We start from the raw sequence: 23,693 nt of genomic DNA, 5'->3' as shown, positions 1-23,693 counted from the left end.
GTCAGGATGGTGATGGGCCTGATTGTCGTGGCCCATGAGGAAAAAGTCGAACTGTCGTTGATGGACTTGGTCCGTCTTTGTGTCGTTAAGGCGAATTCGAAACACGATCCGAAGTGTTTCTATCTCTCGAGGGCTACAGGCAGGGGGTGATCTCGGGCTGCCTTCGAAGGATAAATATTGGGGAAGGCGATACTTTTACTTCGCCATGAACGAGCACTCACTCGGGGATCGAGCTCGTTCTTTTTCCTCGAAGTGAGCGAGCTCGCCGAGTATGCACAGAAATTTAATTTATCATATTTTTTCTTTCTTTGATATACACTATGTAGGTAGGTGAGATAAACTGACATTTATCTGTTCTGTTTTTCTCTTCCTTTTTTTTAGAGAAGATCAAGGCGCCATCTCAGGGAGCAAAGTTTGCCGAGAAACTTTCCATATCGCAGGAGGGCGAAGTAGAGTGATCGAACTTTACTTCTTACAGGTTCATTTCGGCCAAGCTTTGGCCTCACCCCCCCAGCTCTTTTAGAGGATTTTAAAGAAGGTTAGCTTTATTTGATTTCGTCCTCTTTCTCGTGGTCAATTGTGTACGTACCATTTTGATCAAGTTTTTATTATAATCTGTTAGACGTAAGAGACAATATGAATACCCCGATCAGTGCTCGCGAGGCGAGGAAACAAAAGAAGGGGGCGCTGCCTCGACTTCAACCCCAACCCCGACTGTCCCCATCAACGATCCCGAGGTCGAAGTGACCGGAGTTCGTCTGACGTCCGAGATCCCGGTCGTTCTGGTGCCTTCTGACGAGGTACCTGAGACGATCGAGGTTGCTTCGATGGACGTCCAGGGAGCCGAAGTTCCCGAGGCTAAGGAAACTCAAGCCCCCGGGGTCGAGGAAGACATCCCTGAGGGGGCCGAAGAGGATCGAGCCCCCGAAAGGGGTGAGATCATGGGGGTGCCCAAGAAGAGGAAGATGCCAGCGAATCGGGTTCCTGAGGGCGGAGCCCCCGGAGAAAAGAGGAAGAAGAAAAAGAAAGATCCGGTTCCCGACCTCGCTGGCAGGGACGAAGAAGAGCCCGCCCCTGAGATCCCCGCGACCACGGTGACTCGGGTGGACAAGAGTAAGGTTGCGGCGGAAGGAAGCATGACTTCCTCGAGGTCAAAATCCGGAGGCCGAGCTGATTCCGCCCCGTCTGCATCCCGAAAGAAGAAGCATACCGTCAACTTTCACTACGCGCAGGATCATATGATGTGCGATGATATCTACTCTTTGGCGGGATTTCTTCGTCAATTGACTTGTTCCGACATGGGGCTTCCGAAGGTCCCTGAGCTCGCCGAGGCAAACTAGTACAGGATGATGGCTTCGGCCATAACCGGGGTGAGTCATTTTATTTTTATCTCTTGTATGTAACCGACCTGTTATACTTTGCATATTTTTTGAGGATCTGTTATTGTTGAGTTAACGGGGGTTCGGTATTTTAAGTTGTCGACCCAACTGAACCGAGGTGTTTTTCGATACGAGAAACGCCTCCATGATAGCAAGGTCGAGCAGGAGAAGCTCGCCGAGGTTCAAAAGGGGACGGAGTCTCTGCAGGCCGAGCTCCAGGGGATGAATGACAAGATCGCCACTCTCCAGGACGATCTTCAGGCTAAGGACGCCCTACTGGAGAAGTCATACCGTAAGATCGAACGCCTCAATGGCAAATGTCAATATTTGTCTGTCGACCTCGACGACAAGAAGGAGAAAATCAAAGGGTGGGCAGCTCGCTCTGGCGGTTTTGAAAAAGAAAAGATGAAGCTAGCGGCCGACCTGGAGGTAAGGGACAAGGAGTTGAAAGATGCTCTCGAAGAGATCGCCCTGATGAAGAGGACGATGAAGGCGGAGTGGGACCGGGCTGTGCACGCGGCTAAGAAGACAACCTCGTTGAAGTATCATGAACAGATACTCAAGCATCGAGCACAGAATGAGAAGATGGATTAGGCCGTCCTCATCCTGAAGAAGCTCGAGCAGTGCCGGGGGAACAAAGAGCTGATCTCGGAGGCACTGAAGGGCGAGATCTCGGACTGGACCACTGAGATGAAAGATACTGAGGACGACATTTCTCAGTATGAAGCCGATTACGCAGCAATCTCCATTCCTGAGATCGAGGACGTCCCGTTCACTCCGTACTCGGACCGATCACCCGCTGACGCCCCCGCGACCGAGGTCAAACTCGCTGAAGCCCTCAACGAGCACGGCTCGATGCTCGACCGGACTGACAAGGTTCTCAACTCAATTCCAGAGGGGAATGAAGAAGCGGCGGTGCTTACTCCTACCCCCGAGCATCGAGATGTCGTGGTCGGACCCAGTGACCAAGCCTAAGTCGACAGTCATCTTTTTTCTTTGAATTTAATAAAGTGTTTATTTTACTTTTTTATTTATGGGGCCCGTGTGTTTTGGGCGAAGTTTTTATTGCTTTTGATACAATTATAGGGGGGCTTCGGTACCTCTTATTTTGTATTTGATTTATTTTTCTTATTATTTTTAATACAATGTTACATTTTTGAATTTGCTAAGTCGTTTAGCTAGCTAACTGTTATTTTGTTTGCATCTGAGATAGCTCAGATGAGCATAGTCTGTCAAGTCTTTTAGGTCGCCCGTACTCGGCCTAAAATATTTCCATTAAAGATTTCAGATGATTCGCCAAGTCTTTTAGATCGTCATTGAACTAAAAAGTTTCCCTTGGACCGAGGTTTTGAATTAGTTCGTCGTTCAAAATCTGTCAAGTTGTTCGGATTATTGCCTGTCCGAAAGATTTCCCTTTAGATTTGAAGCCGAAGTCCGCATATAAATTCTGTTAAAGTTCTGTTAAGTCTTTTAGATCGTAGGGGATCTAAAAAGTTTCCCTTAAGATTTTTGGGTAAGGTCGATCTCTGATGAAGCCGTGAGATGTCGTTTCTCGCCCGAGATGTCGAGGTATTTGCACTGTTGGCCTAGTCCGAGGTCAGGATCATAGGCTGAGATGCGAGCTCCGTAGCTCAAAAAGGTTGGGGGACTGTGCCTTTGTGGTAAGAGGCTGCCTACGTACCCTTGTGCAGGGATCAAGTCGGACGTAGTTCAATTCTTACTGGTTTCAACAGTAGTATTTTTTTAGGTTCGAGACGTTCCATGATCTTAAAACCGGGATTCCGTTGAGTGTTTCAAGTTCATAAACGCCGGGGTAGGTTACTCTGGTGACCCTATAGGGGCCTTCCCATTTTGCCCCGAGTTTTCCGGCATTTGCCTCAGCAGTGTTTTGGAAGATTTTTCGGAGGACCAAGTCCCCCACATCGAATCTTCTTGTATTAACATCTTTGTTGTAGAATCTAGCGATGGATTGCCTATAACGGGATAACCGTGATAGGGCTGAATCTCGCTTTTCCTCCACAAGGTCTAAGGCATCGCATAGAGCCTCGTCATTTTTTGGCTCATCCTCAGGTGCATATTTTACCCTAAGGGTTTGCACCTGATGCTCGATTGGGATGACAGATTCGACTCCATGGACGAGGGAAAACGGAGTTTCCCCTATCAGCCAGCCTCCGCGGGCTGGTTCGGTATGCCCATAGCACGCCTGGCAGCTCTTCTGCCCACCGCCCTTTCTTGGCATCGAGCCTTTTCCTTATGGAGTCAAATATGGTCTTATTTGTTGCTTCCGCGTGCCCATTTCCTTGAGGATATCGTGATGTTGACATTCTTACCTCAATGTTGTTATGGAAGCAAAACTTTCTAAACTTTTTCGATATGAATTGTGATCCGTTGTCCGTTATGATCTCGTGGGGAGTTCCATGTCGACAGATTATATTTTTCCAGATGAATGCTGTGACGTTGACGTCCTTTATCAAGACGAAGGCGCCAGCTTCCACCCATTTTGAAAAATAATCTGTTAAGATTAATAGAAATCTTAACCCGCCAGGGGCGACCGGCATTGGTCCCACAATGTCCATAGACTATTTCATGAATGGGTATGGCGCCGAGATAGAGGACAATTCTTCCGCGGGTCTTTTTATGTTGGGGGCATGGCGTTGGCATTAATCGCAGCAGCGCGAGTGCGCCTCGCAGTCTGCCAGCATGGTCGGCCAAAAGTAGCCTTGCCTCTTTATTTTGATGGCAAGCGCTCGTCCGCCTGCGTGATTTCCGCATTCCCCTTTGTGCACGTCTTCCAAGATTCGTTTAGATTCCTCCATCCCGATGCACTTGAGGTAGGGTCCTGCGAAGCTTCTTTTAAACAGACTTCCATCTATTATGCAAAATCTCGCACTTCTCAGTACGAGCTTGCGTTTTGCCATCTTATCGAATGGGACCGTACCAGTCATGATGTAATGTAGTATTTCATCTCTCCAATCCCCCTCTTCTATTGTTATGACCGCGGTAGTGGTTATGGCAATGGAAGGTTGTTTGATTGTTTCGATTGGGATGATCCTTTTGAGGTCCGGATCCGAGGTGAATGCCAAGGCAGCCAACGCGTCGGCCGAAGTATTTTCTCCCCGAGGACTCCTAGTCAGGGAGAATTCTTCAAATTGTTTTGTGAGATCTTTTATGACATTCAGGTAAGCTTCCATTCGCTCGTCCCTAACCTCGTATTCTTCGGAGTATTGGTTTGCCACGAGTTGGGAATCCCAGAAAGCTTCCACTTTCTTTGATCCAACTGCGGTAGCCAACTTAAGTCTGGCGATTAGTGCTTCGTATTCGGCTTCATTGTTTGATGCGACGAAGTCGAGCCTGAATGATTGTTCTATGGTCTCACCGTGAGGGGACGTCAGGTGTATTCCTACTCATGCCCCTTGCTTCGATGATGCCCTGTCTACTTTAAGTATCCAGGTGCCTTCGACCTCGGACACGGTGGGACTTTCCCTCGGGAGATCGATGATGAAATCCACTAAAACTTGCGATTTTGCGGATGTCTTCACTCGGTATTCAATATCGTATTCGCTCAGCTCCACGGCCCACTTGGTTAACCTTCCTGATTGATTAGGGATGTGTAGGAAACTTCTGAGCGGATGTGATGTCATTACTATTATGGTGTGAGATTGGAAGTATGGTCGAAGTTTTCGCGCAGCGGAAACGACGGCCAAGGCCAGTTTCTCCATAATAGGATATCGAGTTTCGGCATCGACTAACGACTTGCTTGTATAAAAGATTGGTCGTTGGTCCCCTTGCTCTTCTCTGATGAGTATTCCATTAACTGCCGCTTGAGGCACTGCGACGTATAGATAGAGTGGCTCCCCCGCAACAGGTTTTGCCAAGATTGGGGGTGTCGATAGATACTCTTTCAATTTTTTGAACGCCTCTTCGCATTTGTCGTCCCATTCGAGCTTCTTGTTTCCTTTAAGGAGCCGGTAGAAACGAAGACATTTATCTGTAGACCGAGAGATGAAGCGGTTGAGGGCAGCGATGCATCCCGTCAACCTTTGAACTTCACGCCTATTACGGGGTGAAGGCATCTCTCGCAAGGCGTGTAACTGATCCGGGTTAGCCTCAATTCCTCGTTGGGTAACTAAAATGCCCAAGGAACTTGCCGGATGAGACTCCGAACGAACATTTGGTGGGATTGAGTTTCATTTGATATTTATTCAATACCTCGAAACATTCCTCCAAATGCCTTATATGGTCGTTCTCCCTAAGGGATTTCACGAGCATGTCGTCGATATACACTTCCATTGTCTTCCCTATCTTTTCTTTGAACATTTCGTTGACTAACCTTTGATAGGTGGCGCCAGCGTTTTTTAGTCCAAAGGGCATGACCTTATAGCAATACGTGCCTCGGTCGGTGATGAAAGCTGTTTTTTCTTGGTCGTCAGGATGCATCAGGATTTGGTTATATCCTGAGAATGCGTCCATGAATGAGAGGATTTTGTGTCCCGCGGTTGCTTCGACTAGCTGGTCGATGTGAAGCAGCGGGAAGCTGTCTTTGCGACATGCTTTATTTAGGTCAGTAAAATCAACGCATACCCGCCATTTCCCATTTTTTTTCTTTACGACGACAGTGTTTGCCAGCCAATCCGGGTATTTTACTTCGCGAATTGAATCTGCGCTGAGCAGTCTTTCGACTTCATCGTTGACAACCCGTGCCCTGTCTGGACCGAGCTTTCATCTTTTTTGTTTTACAGGTTTAAAGCTGGGATCGACGTTAAGTTGGTGAGACGTGACGTCGATGCTTATTCCTGGCATATCTTCGGTTGACCAGGCGAAGGTGGATTTGTTTCGTTTTAAGAAACAGATCAGCTCTCGCCTAGTACCACCTTTAAGCTTAGTTCCGATTCCGACACACTTGGAAGGGTCGGAGCCATCAAGCTGTACTTGGACTGTTATCTCAGTGCTTGGCGCATCAAGGGAGTCGGGATCTTCTAGTGTGGAAACGCTCTTGGCCGACTCCACATTCATTAATTGTTATTGCTCTTCTTTAATTGTTTTGGCACAATGTTTGTGGCTAGTGAGATAGCAACTGCGGGAAGTTGCCTGATTACCTCGGATCTCTCCTATTCTCTCAAGCGTAGGGAAACGAATACATTGATGAAAGATGGAAGGCACAGCCCTCATCATATGTATCCATGGTCTTCCCAAGATAATGTTGTAAGGAGAGAGACAGTCTAGTACTTGAAACTCTACTATTTTGTTGATTCCATGTGTTTTTACGGGCAACCGATTGTTCCTAAGGATGGAGTAGTGGACCCATTGAAACCTGTTAAATGGGTTCGTTCTCTTTTGACCTCGTCTTCATCGATTCCCATCCTTGCCAGGTTATCCTTGAAAATAAGATCTACAGAGCTGCCTCCATCGATTAGAACTCTCGCAACCTCACAGTTAGACACGTCGATCGTGATCACGAGTGCGTCGTCGTGTGGTTCGGTTGTCCCTATTGCTTCTTTTTTGGAGAACGAGATTTGAACATCTTGTTTAAATCTGATTTTGGTAGTTTGGTTACTCAATCGACGTTGATGTGTTTTGATTGAGTTAACCGTTTCATTGCAAAACTTTGAGCCGCCCATTATGAAGTCGACCTTGTGTTTTGCAACAGTCGGCGGGGAATTTGGTTCCCCTTCCTCATCGGGTCTCGCTCTCTTGGGGGAGGGGTTGCCCATTCCCTTGTTGTTGCTATTGAAGACCTTCTTCTTTAGCGGGGGTCCCAGATCAACATCTTTTAGTCCCCCTTTGCTTATTTCTCGGCTAAAGCCTTAGGCATGGTCTCACAATTAACTGTGTCGTGGCCGTTAGCCTTGTGGAAACTGCAATACGCATTGGGGTCCCGTGTACATTTCATTGCCTGGGGACCTCCCTCCTTAATGTCATCACCGACATTGAACTTATAATTAGGAGGGGCGTGTTGCTTTTTGGTGTGAGGCGCGGCGTCGTGGGGATTAATCCTGCGAAGGTTATTCCCAGCATTTGCGGGCCTCACCCAAGTATTGAAGGGTGGTTTCTTTTCAGCCGCGTGTTGCCTCTCGTAGGAAGCGAATTCTTCTTCGGCCTTTGCGTAATTCGCGGCTTTGTGAATTGCATCCTCTAGTGTGAGGGGGCGGTTAACAGTCATCTCCAATTTCAGCTTTGAGTCGTGCCTTAAACCGTTCCTTAGAGAGGTTATGGCAGATTCGTGGCATACGTTAGAGATTTTCGAGAGTACGTCCTTGTAACGGATCATGAAATCCTTCAAGGATTCGTTCTCTCTCTGCTGGAATGCGACCGATAGCTTATCGAAACCATCAATGGAGTTCGGTTCGAGTTTGGAGAACCACTCTAAAGCGGGTCCGGACAAACTTTCAGCGAATAGTTGGCAGTATCCTGCATCTAATTCTCTCTCATCGAGCATAACCCGTCTCGTTGCCACTCTGAAGGACAATATAAAAGCTTTCGGACTTGAAGTGCCACTGTACCGCGAAAGGCGAACCTTTCTGGTATCTCCCAGTTGTACTTCAGTGATATTTCTGGCGAAAGGAGTTCGCCTTGTTTCTTCAACGAGACGATCTATCTCGGGAGCCGAGCTGGTCGCAGAATGAAATTCTGAACGAACAGCTCTCAGCTCGACCGTTATAGATTCCTTGAACCTGTCCAGTTCGGTCATGCTGGACTCGCCACCACGAAAGAGGCGAGGTCCCGTTTGTGTCGGACTGACCGCGGTTGCACTCACCGGGCCATGACGGGTCTGATTCATCCCGCCAAAACACTGGGGGGATGAATGTTTGATAGGTCGCTGGAGGGCGAGGTCCCGAATCAGTTGGGAAAGATCCGGACGGTGCTCCCCCGAGTGGAGGTGGAGGGAGTCCGGAAGGATCGATCGTGACTTCTATCGCGACTTTGCCGGCAGTCCCCCCAAGTTGAAAGCTTGTGATCGGAGACTGGTCTGTTCCTCGGGCGACCTGTATCCCGGAGAAATCCAGACGAACTCCGGGAGGGATAGCTCGGCTTGTTTGCACAACCGAGGTTGCTTGTCGAGCTGACTCAGAGGCGGTCATATCCCTGGGTCCCACTTGAGGATCCGGGGTATTTTGAGGAGTCGAGAGGGTATTCAACCGGTCTTTAAGAGCACGGTTGGTCTCGGCTTGCTCGTCTATTTTTTTGGTCAGCATGTCTAGGATTGCCCAGATCCCCGGAGGGATCTCCTCTCCGGATTCGTAATAATGAGTCGGAGTGGAAGACATGGCAATAGATTGCTTTTACGAACTGCTTCTTTCGAGGTTGGTCTTTTTGAGCTTTCCCACAGACGGCACCAAATTGTTGATGTCGATTTTTACAACGATCAACAATCAAAAATAAATGAAAGAATTGCTAAGATATTATATTTTAGTGGGTTTCGAAGGACGTCGTATAAGAAGCAATAATAAGGCAGAAATTATAATAATATAGGAATATTAATGTAAATCTATTAATCTCGAAATGAGTTACAAGATGGGCGAGGTGACGAGCTCAATAAGGCGAGCAAGAGATCGTGAATATAAGAATACAAAATGGAATTAATTTGAAACTGAGATGTAGAGCTTGCATGTGCGAAAATTGTCGTCTCCTCCTCTATTAATAGGCGAGATGAAACCTTCTGGCCGAAGACACGTGTTCTTCGATCCACATTCCTCGCAAAAGCTGAAGTCGTCCGAGATCCGGCCTTCACGGCGTGGTCTGCTCTTTGACTGACCAATCCTTCTGATCGGGAAGACATGGTTGAGCTGGAGTTCTTCATCGGGCCAAAACCCACCCGAAATAATATCTAAATATTTGAATTTTTTATACCCCCACAATAGTCAAAAAGCTAATTTTGTCTTTTTGGACATAGCATGAAATGAATGTCAATAGATTTTTTGACATGGTCATATGATGACTTGAAACCACTCGGCCAAGTTAAATTATTTGGGCCTTGTGGATTAATTTCATTTCATAGAATTTTACTTGAAAATTCTTAATGGGCCTTTCTTATGTTGTCATGAACAAATGAAGAAGCTTATAGAAGCTCCTTCTAGGAGTCTTGGCCGTTCAAATAAGAGAAAAAGGGAGACCAATTTTGTGCATTAATGTATCAAGATACTTTCCAAAAAAAAAAGAGGAAACAAATTTCCTCCAAAGGGAAATGAAGTGGGCGGCTTACACAAGTCAAGGAGAAGCAAAATAAAAGAGGAAACAAATCCAATGCTTCTAGAAGGCAAGCCTTGGCCGTGTGACTCATGAGGAGAAAGAGGCAATATTTGCTCATGAATATGTTATATTCTATAGAAGAGGAAAACTACCTTATTGAAGGTAATCCCTCCCCTATAAATAGAGGCCTCATTCTCATTGTTTTCTCATCCCACATAAGTTAGAGATTGATAGCTTCTCTCTCTAGACCTTGTGGTGGCCGACATCTCCTCTCTCTCTCTCTCTAGTTTTCTTTTCGTTTTTGTTTTGGCATCTAGGTCCACATTTGACCTAGTGTTTTAGTTCTTCGACTTTGAGACTTGCTCTTGAGTCGTCGTGTTTAAAAGTGCCCACACACTTATTCCTTTCTTTCTCGGGTGATTTTAGTGATAGAAACTTTCGTGGTTGCTCGAGTTCCCGAGGAAAGAAGAGAGACGTGCTGCGAGGGGTGACGAACGTTTCAACCTTCCGAAGGCTTCTTAATGTTCAAGCTTCTAAAAGGTAAGTAAATTCATAATGCTCATTGATGTTTTAATTTATATGTACTTGCTCTTTGTCTAGGTTAGTAAAATCGTTTTACTTGTTTTAAAGAAAATTTTTAAATTCTGCCGCTTGCTCGAAGCGTTAAACTTTTTCTTAACCCTAGATCAATTCCAACAGTTGACTCAATTCACATTGTCATCATATGACAATGTCCAAAATCTTAATTTGACATTCGTACCATCGACAAAATTACCCTTTAAACAATTTTCGTAAAATTCGTCTAGTTCAACACTTGTACATGTTTAGACTTAGCTACTAGTTTAACTAATCCTACTCTAATGACTTGTGGTAGTGACCTCATGGATCCAAATGAACAAAGCTTAAGCTAGCATACTTGAACACAAAAGTTCACAAACCTTTTCCAAGTTCTAGATAAATGTCAACTGACTCCACTAAAGAGTTGACACTGAAAATCTCTCGGTTCAAATGAATATATTTTCTACTCAAAATTCTACTTAATTCTGATGAGTGGATCCATTGAATATTATCTATGTTTACCCTTCATGAATATCATCAACTAGATGGGATTTATAAAATTACCATTTTACCCTTCTAGTTGTTATTTTTTCAGCTCATTTGTCACTTGTGAATAAGTTTCATCCATAAGAGTCATGACTCAATTTGGATACTGGCCAGTTCATTTATTCACATTACAAGAAACAAAGTATGAGGTGATATACATTGCATTTCAGCAATCTTGTACATGAATTCCATATCTATGAGATCTTCATAAAGTTGTTCACGACATCTTCATAACATAGTACTTCCTCAACAGGTCTTGTCTATGTCACATAGTGAATCTAGAACTCTGACTTTCTCAAATGAGAGTATGTAAGCTATGAAATGACAAGTCTCATTTCAGGATTGAGGTAAGCATGATGCAATTCATACATAGTGACTTTGAGACAGAAGACGTTAAATGGTTTTGTTCTTACAATGTCTCTAGAAGTGCACTGGTCAATTCAGTATCTTCAGAAGGTACCTAGGAAGAACTATAGAGTCTCTAACTCTCTATGTCTCACAACCAGACATCATCGGTTCTCCTAACAATCATGCCGAGATCATTAGCCCTTTGATCCTTAGATTGTGAATATATGGTTTTAAGCAAACCATGAAGAGTTTGTTCATGCAAATCTATATTTGACTCTTCATTTGTTGTTAGGTTTGTTTAAGGACTAAAGACTAAGGTTTATCATAAAGCTTCAAACAAACAAGGAAGAATGAATGAAAGTTTCAACTCTTTATTAATTATTCAGCTGTTACAAGCAAGAGTCTTCGTGAGACTTTATTACATCAAATGCATATAAGAAACAACTACTAGTCTTCTTGTGGGCATCAAAGCCAACATTGTGGGTGGTCATAAGCTCCCCAAGAATGTCCCGACTGCTCCCCTGGACAATATCTCTTTCCACAAGGAAGATGGGGCTCTTAAATGGCGGTTTGTGTATCATTGTGCGATCTTTCCCGAGTAAGAGCTGTCCAGCGAAGCTATGAAGATTTGAGTCATCATGGAATTTCTACATGATGTTGAGATGATCAAGACAATCACTGATATTGGCGTCTACTACCCCACTTTAGTGAAGGAATTCATAGTCAATCTCTCCTCAACCTTTGATGTTCCTGATGACATTGAGTTCAGGTTGGTGTAAGTCAGAGGTCGTTGTTTTGAGATTTCTCCTGATGTTATTAACGACTTCCTAGGTCGAGGAAAAATCCTAACTGCTAACCGCGTTCCTTCCTTGGACATCATTGCTAAGGAGATTACTGGTGATGAGACCAAAGTCTGGCCTACCAAGGGTACATTGCCGTCTTCTGATCTCTCTGCAAAGTACTCTATTCTCTATCGCATCGGCATAGCTAACTGGACTCCCCCCTCGCATGGCTCTAGCATCAAGGTAAAGCTGGCCTATTTAACACTAGGACAAAAAAGAGTTTTGGGTGCGACATTTTTCGCACTTAAAAGTCAATTTTCGCACCCAAAGATATCTTTGGGTGCGACTTTTTCGCACCCGAAAGTCCGCACCTAAAGGTCTTGGGTGCGACTTGGGTGCGAAAAGTCGCACCCAAAAGTCATGACTTTCGGGTGCGACTTTCGCACCCAAAATCACACCCAATAACGCCCTATTGGCGGGTATTATTGACTTTTGGGTGCGAAGTGTCGCACTCAAAGCTCTGCCCGCCAAATTTTCGGTGTGACTTTTCGCACCCAATAGTCGTTGCTGAGTAAAAAACAGTACTTTAGGTGGCGCTTGTTTATAAAGTGACGTTAAATCTATTAAAAACATATTTATTGACGGTATGTTGGATCTCAGCTAATTTAAAAGTGATTTCAATTCCTATTTCGTATCTCAAAACATACACACACAAACACAAATACACCCACACAGAACATACACACAAATACACCCACACACAAACAAATACATCCAAACTCTTTATTCAACCCAAACAAGCAAACAAAGAATTCATCATTGATGAAGTAAAAGAACATAACCATCAAAGATCAAATAAAAAAAATCACTTACTCCATTACTATAAAAGTCATTGACAACCATATGCACAAAAAAGAAGTAAAATCCATCAGTACTTGACTTTCATATGTAGATCAAATTGGAAAGATAATTTTTTATTGAATCCATATTTCAATAAAGATCCAACTATTGCCAATTCTTGAAAACCTCCTCTTACGACGTGAACAAAGCCAATTCATATGTGACACAAAATGGAATTTATAAACCATTGCAGACTTGCAGTGCACACCTCTTAGAAGTTGACTTTATGGCGTACTGAGTTCAAAAGTAAGACTTACATGATGTTAACAAGTTGGTCCTGCAAATCACTTTGCAACTGAGTCCTCCAATCCACGGTGTGCTTATCTACTTTCAACATTGAAAAATAAAATGAATTTAGCCGACTTTGGAATGAGAAAGTCGAATATAATCCAATAAGAATATGTCATTTAGATGATTTCGGAATGAGAAAGTCAAATAATCCTATAAGAATACGCCTAAAATTCTGATTCATTTTTATTAATCATTTTTTAACCTTAATCTATTATTCTAGCGCACACAAATCGATTGCAATTGAGTCCTCCAATCCACGGCGTCGATAGAGTACCTGATCAACGCTGCCGAGTCCGATCAAAACAAAAGCCACTCGGAGAAGCGGCGACTTTAAGGCGGCGTATCTTTTGAATCGGGCGTCAGTTTTCATATTCGCGCCACTCGTTTCGAAGCTACGGACGTTACAAACACTAGATGCTTTCGAGTCTACTTCGCGCCGACCTTTCAGGCCTAAAAACGTTGTTTAAGTGCGTCAATGTACGTCAAATCATTTCCATAGCTAAATATAAGCTCAAAATCAAACATGAAATATATGTACACAGATTCGGAATTCCATATCTCGGTCGATTCTTAACGGATTTACATGTTCTTTAACGCTGTTTTTAGAAACCTCGTGTCATCTATTATTCAGGAAAATTACTAAATAAAATCATCATGTATTGTATCAGACTGTACACGTCCGGTTTATCAGAGTGCGCAATTCAGAAAATCAAACCAACAATTGAGGAAATTCAGAAATCAACCTGAACACATGAACTCAAGCCAAAACGAGCAATACAGAGTCTAAACAATATATCAATATATCCACAAAAATCACCAAAAGCAATTGAAACCCCCAATTTTGGAAACCCTAAATCCAGATTAAACACAAGCAAAATCAAGGTGCGAAAATTTTACCTCTACAGACACAGACACACACGTAACACTTACACACACATACACTCACAAACAATATGCAAACACAGAGCACACACATAGACAAATAAAAAAAAACACACACACACACACACACACACACACAGCACACTCAAATACACACACACACACACATAGCATACACACACACACACACACACTCAAATAAACATGGTCACTCACAGAGCATACACACACTCAAATAAACACACACACACACACCCACCCACACACAAAGAAACACATATACCATACACACACATACACACCCACACACAAAAAAATACACTCAAATACCATACACACACATACACACCCACACACAAAAAAACACATATACACAGACACTCACCCCACACACACGGAAAACAAATTAGATAGGGGGATATAACATAGAGAAAGAAATAACTTACCATTGTGAGGACTGCCTCTGTTTAATAACCTAAGTTTAGCCGCGTGAATAAAATCCCCAAATTACATGATGAAGCAACCATGAAATTAAAAAAAATCAGTTTCAGAATTTCAATTAAAAACCCCTAACTTGTTCCCTTAAAATCCGACTAGAAGAAGGTAAATTAGATGTTTACCTTGCCAAATATATATGAACTTCGGTTTTGGAGTTTTTCCAAGCTAGGTTCCCCGTCTTTGTCTTTGATTCTCACTAATGTATCAGTGAGAATCCAGATTTTCAATATCGAAGAAAGTTAAAACTTCAAAGAACAGACCCAAAAAATTGAAAATTAGGTCACAAACCTTGCTCGGCGATGGAGCTGTGGGAAGACAGGCAGAGGCATGGCAGAAAAGTGGGTCGTCGTGAAAGGAATGAGTTTGCTGGGTCGGTTGAGCAAAAAATTTGGAGAGAACTTGTATTCGGAGAGAGAGAGAGAGAGAGAGAGAGAGAGAGAGAGAGAGAGAGAGAGAGAGAGAGAGAGAGAGAGCTAATGGGATAGAATTTGGCAGAGTAAGCTAAAAAGAGGGGAACAAAATTTTAGAAGTGAAATAAAGAGGGAACAAAATCCCGCTAAATTTTTAGACCAAATGTTTTGGACTTTTGAGTGCGACAAAAGTATGATGAACTTTTGGGTGCGATTTTTCGCACCCAAATTTAAAAAAATCAGCGAAATTTTTTAGTTACTTTAGTGACTTTTGGGTGCGAAAAGTCGCACCCGAAAGTAATTTTTGGTGCGACTTTTAGGTGCGAAAAGTCGCACTCATCCGCACCGAAAAACTGTATTTGTAGTAGTGTTTGATCTACCAAATCGGTACTCGCTCCTCCTTTGACTTTGGAGAATTTGTTTTTGATCACCTGGCCAAGCATGCCAAGTCGTATGCTGTGAAGCTTCCCATCGGATTTCCTTCGATCATCACTGGTATTTTGTCAAGTAAAACCAAAATATTCTGCGAAGTTCAGATCTTGTAGGGAAAAAAGCCTAGCGTCCTTTCCGTTAGCCACAAGCTCTTCGAAGGGAAACATGTCCGTGACTTTGTCAGGCCTTCTATCACGACATCTTTTGCCACAGGTAGCACACTGAAGATGGGTCATCTCTTAGAAGCTGTGCAAAGCAATCTCTTGAAGGGTCTTTATGATGAGATTGATGCCCTCAAGGAAATCATAGAGACCTCCTCTCGCATGAAGTATATTTGTGAGGGACTTGTGAAAGAGATGACATCTTCTCTTTGAAAAGATGGAGCATCTAGCTCGCAGCTTGGTCAGGACAAAGATGTTGAAGGTGCAGGTGGTGATAGAGAGAATGAAGTTTCAGGCAGCAGTGACTCTGACGAGCTTGAAAATGAAAGTGATGACGACTCCTAATAGCCTAGAGCGGACAATTGGTCATGATCGGTCCTCGATCATGGCCCTACGCTCTTCATCTGATTTGGCAAAATTCCTCCGTTTTTGTATTAAATGCTTAATTGCATAATATATGTTCATTATTTGATTGAATAAACGCATGACTTAAAAAAAAATAATAATTAAAAAAAACAAACAAACAAAAAACAAAAATATATTAGAAAAGAAACATGTAGGAGAAATTGTTTAAAATCTCACAAACAAGAAATATAACTTTAATAAGAATCAATGATCTCTCACCTTTATATCTCCTTCCCCTTTCTCTCTTCTCCATTCATGCCCTGTCTCTAGGGTTTCCATGATTTTCACGATCGTCTCTTCTTCCAACCAGGCCGAGCCTAACGATTTCGTTATCTCCAAACCATAGTTTTCATCGAATCTCCGCCGTTGTCATAAAATTGAAGCTCGTGCATCGTGCTCTTCTTCGTTTATCCACCACCTCTTAAACGGCCGAAACTCATCCTTCAGAATCCAGATCGTGCTTTCGGTGATCTCTTGCTCTCACTGTGTATATATGTGTACTGCATTTACTTCAATTCGGATTTCTATTGGAGGATTTCAAAATTGTACTAAAAATGTAAATTATCTACTTGCATTTTTTATTTTATGTATACAGATATAGTTCCTCAGTAGATTGTTCACTATTCTTGGCAGTGTATCTACTTCTTAACACTTAATTTTTCTCTCTGCAGATTGACTTTTCTGTTTGTTTTAGACTTTACAACTTTACTCCCAGTGGACAATGGACCAGGTTAGTTGTTAATTATCCACTGGCTGTTCATCATATTTCTCTTTTATTTTATTCGTATTCCCTGATTCGTGCGTTTCGCAATGATGCTAGTATGAGAAAGTAGAGAAGATTGGCGAAGGAACCTATGGAGTGGTTTACAAGGCTCGTGACCGCAACACCAATGAGACTATTGCGTTGAAAAAGATCCGGTTAGAGCAGGAAGATGAAGGAGTCCCGAGCACGGCTATTAGGGAAATTTCCCTTTTGAAGGAAATGCAGCATGGCAATATTGTCAGGTGTTTATGAAATTTATGAATCCATTAATATGCCATGTGTGATGTAGCTTGTTTGTTAGAAAATGATACCATGACCTTTTAAGTTTGTATTTGTGGCTTTAATTAATATATTAACGTCAATGAGGATGGCATTGGAATTTTCCACGATTCTTATCAAACAAGTGGAGAAGAATGTAGATATAAAATGGATGGGTTAGTGTCTAATAATCATATCAAGCTGCTTTTTAAGCTAACTAATCTAGGAAACAGCTCATATTTTCCCGTGTAAGTGTGTTTAGTAATGAATGGTGTCAATATATAGGATTAATTGTACTTTTTCATCCTGAAATGTTGGATGTTTTCATGCTGCGCCCGGACTTTAATCTGTCCCGTATTTCTCCCTCGGCTTTCTCGAGTTTTACTTTTGCACCTTAAGTTTTTGAATAGGCAAGAAAATTGCCAACTTCTATTATTTTTTTTCTGGCTATTATTTTTTAATAATGCTCTGGTACAGATGAGGAAGAAAACACACTGAATTCTAGAAGAGACGACTTCACTCATCTACAGTGACTTAATGATGAGAGCATATGACTTGGTTTTTTTTTTTTTTTTTTTTTTTTTTTTTTTTCAGTAAAAATAATAAGAGTATATGTGTAATTGTTTATTCCAACTGTTAGTACTAAAAAAAAAACAGCATTTACAGTTAAAATTTCTTTGAGAAAACTAACAGAAGGGAAAAATAGAGAATAAGAAGTTCAGGGGGAAAACTGGCTGAAAAATTAACATGGGAGGGGCAAGATGAGACATAGTCAATAGTTTAGGGGGAAAAGTATAATTAATCTGTGTATAAATTACAATGCTGATATCTGTCTTGGCATAGATGTGTATATATTATCTGGCTTCGTAGGAAAGCAAGTGTTCTTATTTGGGTACAAAGTTAAAAGGCCTAAATTGCTTGAAGATATAATATTAGAGAATGGAGTTCCCACATTTCTTGTATCTGGTTTTCATGCTAAAAGAGTAGCATTATATATTATTGACTGGAGTTGAATTGGCAGGTTGCAGGATGTAGTTCACAGCGAGAAGCGCTTATATTTAGTGTTTGAATACTTAGACTTGGATCTGAAAAAGCACATGGATACATCCCCAGAATTTGCAAAGGATTTGCACCAGATAAAGGTGATTTTTTCTTTCACCCTGTGCCACTTCATGTTTTGTGCCTATAATAATAATAACATTAAGGTCTTTTTTTTTAAGTATAAGTTCTATTCACAATGTTAATTTCCATTCCTGGACGTCTTGATGTTTCTCTTAAAAAATATGTTTCCAGTTCTTATATGTTTAGGGGGCAATAATTGGGGCTTTTGAGCTATGTTGCTGTAACTTTAGTTGAACGTTTAGTATAATGTCTGAACCTGGGATTTATGGGATATAGTAGTAGTATGAGATAACTAGGGGGCTTTAATATTAAATAGTATAAACTATATTAGCCTATAGATTAGAGGATTAGGATAGAAATGGGTATGAAAACAGTCTGAAAGATTTTGTTAGGAAGAAATTCCGATTTCGGAGAGTACGGACCTCTCGAATGTCCGATGTCAGTCATTGTATTTCCCTTCGTTCTTATTCTGATTAATACGAATATCACGGGGCGTATCATATAATTATTAAAACAATCTTTTAGATTGCTGAACATCAAACCGAGTAATGTGCATAGAACATATTTGCCACCACAAAGTTTTGTCGTCCATTTCAATGAAGGCCTTTTCAGAGTGTATGAAGCTGAATTTTGTGTCATCGCTAAACAGTGTTTGACTTGATTTTTGTGTGAAGTTGCTATCAGAGGCACCATCCTCTCTTTTGCTGTACTGGGACTAAGCAATTGAACTTAATACTGTGATTTGCATTTCTGCAGATGTTTCTTTATCAAATTCTCCGTGGCATTGCTTACTGTCACTCTCACAGAGTTCTTCATCGAGATCTAAAGCCGCAGAATTTATTGATAGACCGTCGCACCAATGCACTCAAGCTTGCAGATTTCGGTCTTGCAAGAGCATTTGGCATTCCAGTCAGGACCTTTACTCATGAGGTATCGATTCCTGTTATGAGTTTAGATCACTGTCCCTGCTCTCTTTATTTGTTTTTTCTGAAAAGTAAATAAATTTCTCGTGATAACAGTAATATGTTGAACATAAACTGCAACCTTTCTTGTGTAGTTATATCTGTAGATGGACATAAACTGCAACAACCTTAATGAAGGCCGTATTTTGGTACTGTTAGTTGGTACATACCGTAGATTAAATACTCTTTTCAGTTCTCTTATGGGATTTGGAAATATGAATTTAGACACCAAGGAAATGGAAAAAATTTGCTCCCTTCTCTCTCTTATGTGATTTCCCTGTCTTCTTTTTTCTTGTACTTAGTTTTTTCTCGTAATTAGTTATTATGACCATGGCTATGTTCAAGAAGGGCTAGTTGCTACTTTCTCATTAGTAGAAAAAAAAATATGTTTTATATCTTGCTAGGGTAAGATGGTAGGTTCATTTGGATTGAGTAGAGGAATAAGAACAGGACTTGCAACATGCTGATACCGAGAAAGGTTGCATCTTTTTTCCAAGTCGAATTACTGGATTTGGAGCAACTCACAGAGATTTAGTAGAGATTCACAGCAATGGTTTTTCTGTTGCGGTTGATGTTATGCTCTGAATAAAGGAGGGAGGGTTTAGAAAAATCACAGATCTTAGTCTCATTGCGAACGAGGTCGTGCAGGAGTATAGACTCTCCGGGAATATGCGAGAACCATCACCAATCCAATTACCCAGTTTGTGATAGCGATTTATCTAGAAAATGATAACCATAGCAGAGCCTTTTGGCTCTTAGCATCCTATAAATGAATTCAAAGACTTTCCGACCACGGAATTAGCCAGGGACTGGTCTAATGCCTTTTAATTATTGTGGCTGGTTAGTATGTTGCTGAGACCGGCTTTGCTACCTTGGTTCTATTACAGGCCACTGTTTCGTTATACAGTGTCCAGGCAACTGCCAAGCACCTCTTTATTACATATAATACTATAGTTTCTTCTAAAAAAGAGAAGACTACTCTTGTCTGTGATCTAATTCTTAATTTATACTGGAATGTACCAGAGCAGCACGTTCTAGATATTTGTTTCCGCTTAGAATTTAAGTACAATTTAAAAAAAAAAAAAAGTCATTTTGTGAGACATGTAAGTCAGTGTTCAGGTTAAAGTTTTTTAGTTTATGAACTTTTCCAGCTTGTTTGACAAATTTTGTACTGTTTCTCTATAGGTGGTGACTCTATGGTACAGAGCACCAGAAATTCTGCTCGGATCCCGTCATTACTCAACCCCAGTTGATGTGTGGTCTGTGGGATGTATATTTGCTGAGATGGTGAATCAACGCCCATTATTTCCTGGGGACTCGGAGATTGATGAGCTGTTTAAGATATTCAAGTAAGTCTCAGTGCTCTTGCCCCTAGAATAAGTTTCTGAAGCTTTCTCGTCATGCAAGAACAGTGAATACCATATATCAACTCCTACATTGCAATCTTCTGCCTAACAACTATCCCTCTCTTCTCCATATTCCCGCAATGCCCCTGATATTGACATCTTAACTATGTGAATGGCATTGGGGTTCCGGCGGTTTGTCTCCCCTCCATGCGATTGTATTTATGCTGTTATAACTGAAAAATAATAAAAATAATTAGACTGGTGTGATTTGGACGCTTGAAACATCTAGTTCCTAAGATTTGCATGTGTGTATAATATACTCTTTTTCATGTTTGAAGAATCTTGGGCACTCCAAATGAGGAAATATGGCCTGGAGTCAGTTCTTTGCCCGATTTTAAGACCGCCTTTCCTAAGTGGCCGCCGAAGGTAGAGTATAGGTTGCTGATGCTCAGGAAATCTTCTGGGGATGTGTTGCTGAAAAACTAAATTGACCTTTTTTATCTGCAGGACTTGGCTGCTATTGTTCCAAATGTTGAATCAGCTGGTCTTGATCTTCTCGCAGTAAGCTCTATTTACTTTTTTATGTGATAGAACAATACTCCAGTCCTTATGAAGTATCTGCAGGTCCTTGTATATTCTATAATGGGAGTCTCTAGTTAAGCTCTCCTTCCTTTTTGTATTTAGTAAATCGAGAAGTTTTTATATGAAATCATTTTCATTAAAAGCCTGAAAGTATCACCAACAATTTCTAATTTTTTTGTAACACCAGTGCTGCAGTAAATTAGTAATAAAGCATAATTTTTTATTAAATAAAATCAATGACAAGGCATGACACCTACTGAAAAATGAATCGAGATATATTCTGCAAAAGATAGTATCTTTATAGATTTTCTGCAATGACATTAGGTGCTTTCTTTTTTAATCTTCATACTAATTCATTTTATTTCAGACATCTTTAGCTTCCATAACCGCTGACAAGCTTGGAGTTAATGTTATCATCTAGTTTGACTGGCCTTTTTTAAATGAAAGCATAAAAGAACAAACAGATGTTTAACGCGCTTCTGGTCTTAAACATCGCTTATGTTGCCGCATAGTTTTGCTTCAATTTCGCAATCCTGATTTCTTTGTTTTGCTTGACAGAAAATGCTTTGCTTGGATCCCAGCAAAAGAATTACAGCAAGAAGTGCCCTCGAGCACGATTACTTCAAAGATATTACGTTTGTGCCTTGATTCTACTGATCAATCCCCGTGGGAAACAATTTGTCTATAGTGTGTGTCAAGAAACCCTTGTGGACTTTGATTGTGTGAGAATTTTGTGCTTGCGAAATTGTCTTTTTTTCCCCTTCATTTCTTGGGCGGTTCAGATACCATTTATTTGGTTGGTCTTCACCCGAGTTGGGTCACTGTTCAAGTCACAACAGTTTGTTTAAGGCCACTTTCTGTCTCCTGTAAGATCTGTACTTAAGTTTCGTATAAGATAAATCATTTTTTTTTTTCACGATTACAATATTTTTTTTGTTTTTTTTTTTTTTTCCACGGAAATCTTTCGTGGTATTTCCAGCTAATAAGTAGGAGCAGAAACTGAAACATTATTGACCTACAAAGATAGTTATTAAATCGTTAGCACTCCAGAAAAACATTCCTATTAGAGTAGCTATTAATATGAATAATAGAAATTCCGTTACAGCCATTTATGTACTCTGGAATAAACACTGTCATATTTCGTAGGGACGCAGTTAAAAAAAAAATACACCAACTATTATTATGAATGATATTCTCTTCAAAAATGATAATCAGCTAGTGGTGATGCTCTTGTTAGGTAGGCCCCACACTTATGGGTGCGCTAATGGGTAGCAGTGCTCTATTATTTATCTATGGTATTTGGGAAAGGGAAAATAACACATTTATACCCTGTGTTTTAGTGAAATGTCGAGTTTAACCCTCGGTTTTCAAAAAAGTCGAGTTCATACCATCTGTTTAACTAAAATGACGAAATTATACCCTGAAATGAATAACAGCGTCACAAATCTCTCTTTCATTGATATTAACTCTTATATAAGAAAAACCAAATCAAATCTAAATCAGTACCCTAACTTCCAAATTCTCAATTTTAAAATAAAAATATCCTTAAATTGAAATTAAATAATAAAACTCATACCTCCTAAAAAATGACTTCATTCTGTGTTCGAATGGTAACCTCTAAATCCTGGATTCTCTGTTCGAATATGCGATTTTGATGACTATCAACTATCGATGTTTACCCCTTTGTCTCTTTCTGTGTTCTTCACGATTAAGAGTCTGTTGTTTATTTTTTAGTTTTTAAATAAATTACATATATGGCGCGAATGAATAAAGATAATTGGTGTTTATATATAAATATTATAGTCAACGTCAATGAAAAGTCAATAAAAATAATATTCGTGACACTGTTGTCTATTTGAGGGTATAATTTCGTCATTTTAGTTAAACATAGGGTATAATTTCGTCATTTTAGTTAAACAGAGGGTATGAACTCGACATTTTTGAAAACCGAGGGTTAAATTCGACATTTCACTAAAACACAGGGTATAAATGTGTTATTTCCCCTTTGGGAAATTGCTTGATTTAGTAGTAACTTTAATGTTTTGGACCAAAATATTGCCCCCCATGTTTTCGGACAATTTTAGTAGTTGACTGAGAAGTGCAAAATTATTCTTACCTGATTTGCCATTTAATTTCTATTTTTGTTCATTTTAATAAAAAAACTTGCAGAATAAGGCATTCACAGCTCTCTCTCTCTCTCCTTACTTTCCTTGCTCATTGTGTCAGTCACAATTCTCTCTCTCCTCTCTTTTATCTTTCTCTGTTGTGACAGTGCGTCGTTTGAACTTCGTGAGTCTCTCCCTATCCGTCGGTCTTTTCGTCATCGTCGGCGGTCGGCGTCGGACCATCACATATCATCGTGTTGAAAATCGCTCTCGCCCGGTCGTAGCATTCACTTACGGTATGCGTTCCACACTTTTCGGTCGAATTTTTTGTGCCTCTGCCTAAGACGTCCCACCAAGCTCTCTGGAACCTACCGCACCTTGGCTTGTTTCTCTGTTGTTTGCGTCGTTCATCCCTATCGGCACCCTGTTTTGTTTCTTGGTTTTGTCCGGACCATTCTGGGTAAAAATGAGTGTTACATATTGTGGGGGTACAAAAAATAATAAATAATTTTTTATATTATCTATTGGGCTTTAGTTCGACCAAACACTGCTACAAATTAACATATTAGTGCGGAAGGGTATTAGGTGCGACATGTCGCACCTAAATGTCGCACCTAAGCACATATTAGGTGCGACATGTCGCACCAGATAATCCTCCAAGCGATTAAAAATTTCACTGATGATTAGTGCTATCCGGTGCGACTTTGTCGCACCCAATATGATACTGTCGCACCTGATACTATTGGGTGCGACATTTGTCGCACCTAATACCATTA

At 41.2% G+C, this 23,693-nt stretch overlaps 2 protein-coding genes across 4 annotated transcripts; one reads left to right on the top strand and one right to left on the bottom strand.

The window, feature by feature from the left end:
- Window positions 1-3,105: 3,105 nt before the first annotated feature.
- Window positions 3,106-3,618, bottom strand: LOC149402357 (uncharacterized). The gene has a single exon (XM_089608333.1). The coding sequence runs from the start codon at window positions 3,616-3,618 to the stop codon at window positions 3,106-3,108; it is 513 nt and encodes a 170-aa protein (XP_089464459.1).
- A 12,252-nt stretch (window positions 3,619-15,870) lies between these two features.
- On the top strand, window positions 15,871-21,725 carry CDC2 (cell division control 2). 3 transcript variants are annotated; one of them, XM_089608983.1, is made up of 9 exons: window positions 15,871-16,266; window positions 16,451-16,509; window positions 16,600-16,784; window positions 17,822-17,942; window positions 18,679-18,852; window positions 20,070-20,233; window positions 20,569-20,656; window positions 20,738-20,791; window positions 21,371-21,725. In XM_089608983.1, the coding sequence occupies exons 2-9, from the start codon at window positions 16,501-16,503 to the stop codon at window positions 21,458-21,460; spliced, it is 885 nt and encodes a 294-aa protein (XP_089465109.1). In that variant the 5' UTR covers window positions 15,871-16,266; window positions 16,451-16,500; the 3' UTR covers window positions 21,461-21,725. The 3 variants fall into 3 exon arrangements, with proteins under 3 accessions (XP_089465109.1, XP_089465108.1, XP_089465107.1); XM_089608982.1 differs by having other exon boundaries at window positions 15,871-16,335; XM_089608981.1 differs by having other exon boundaries at window positions 15,872-16,245.
- The last annotated feature ends 1,968 nt before the right edge of the window (window positions 21,726-23,693 follow it).

This window comes from Urtica dioica, chromosome 3 (genome assembly GCF_054948205.1).
Source record: "Urtica dioica subsp. dioica isolate 48M chromosome 3, U.dioica_male_clone48M_v1_H2, whole genome shotgun sequence".
NCBI lineage: Eukaryota > Viridiplantae > Streptophyta > Magnoliopsida > Rosales > Urticaceae > Urtica > Urtica dioica.
This window is presented reverse-complemented; position numbering and strand designations above follow the sequence as displayed.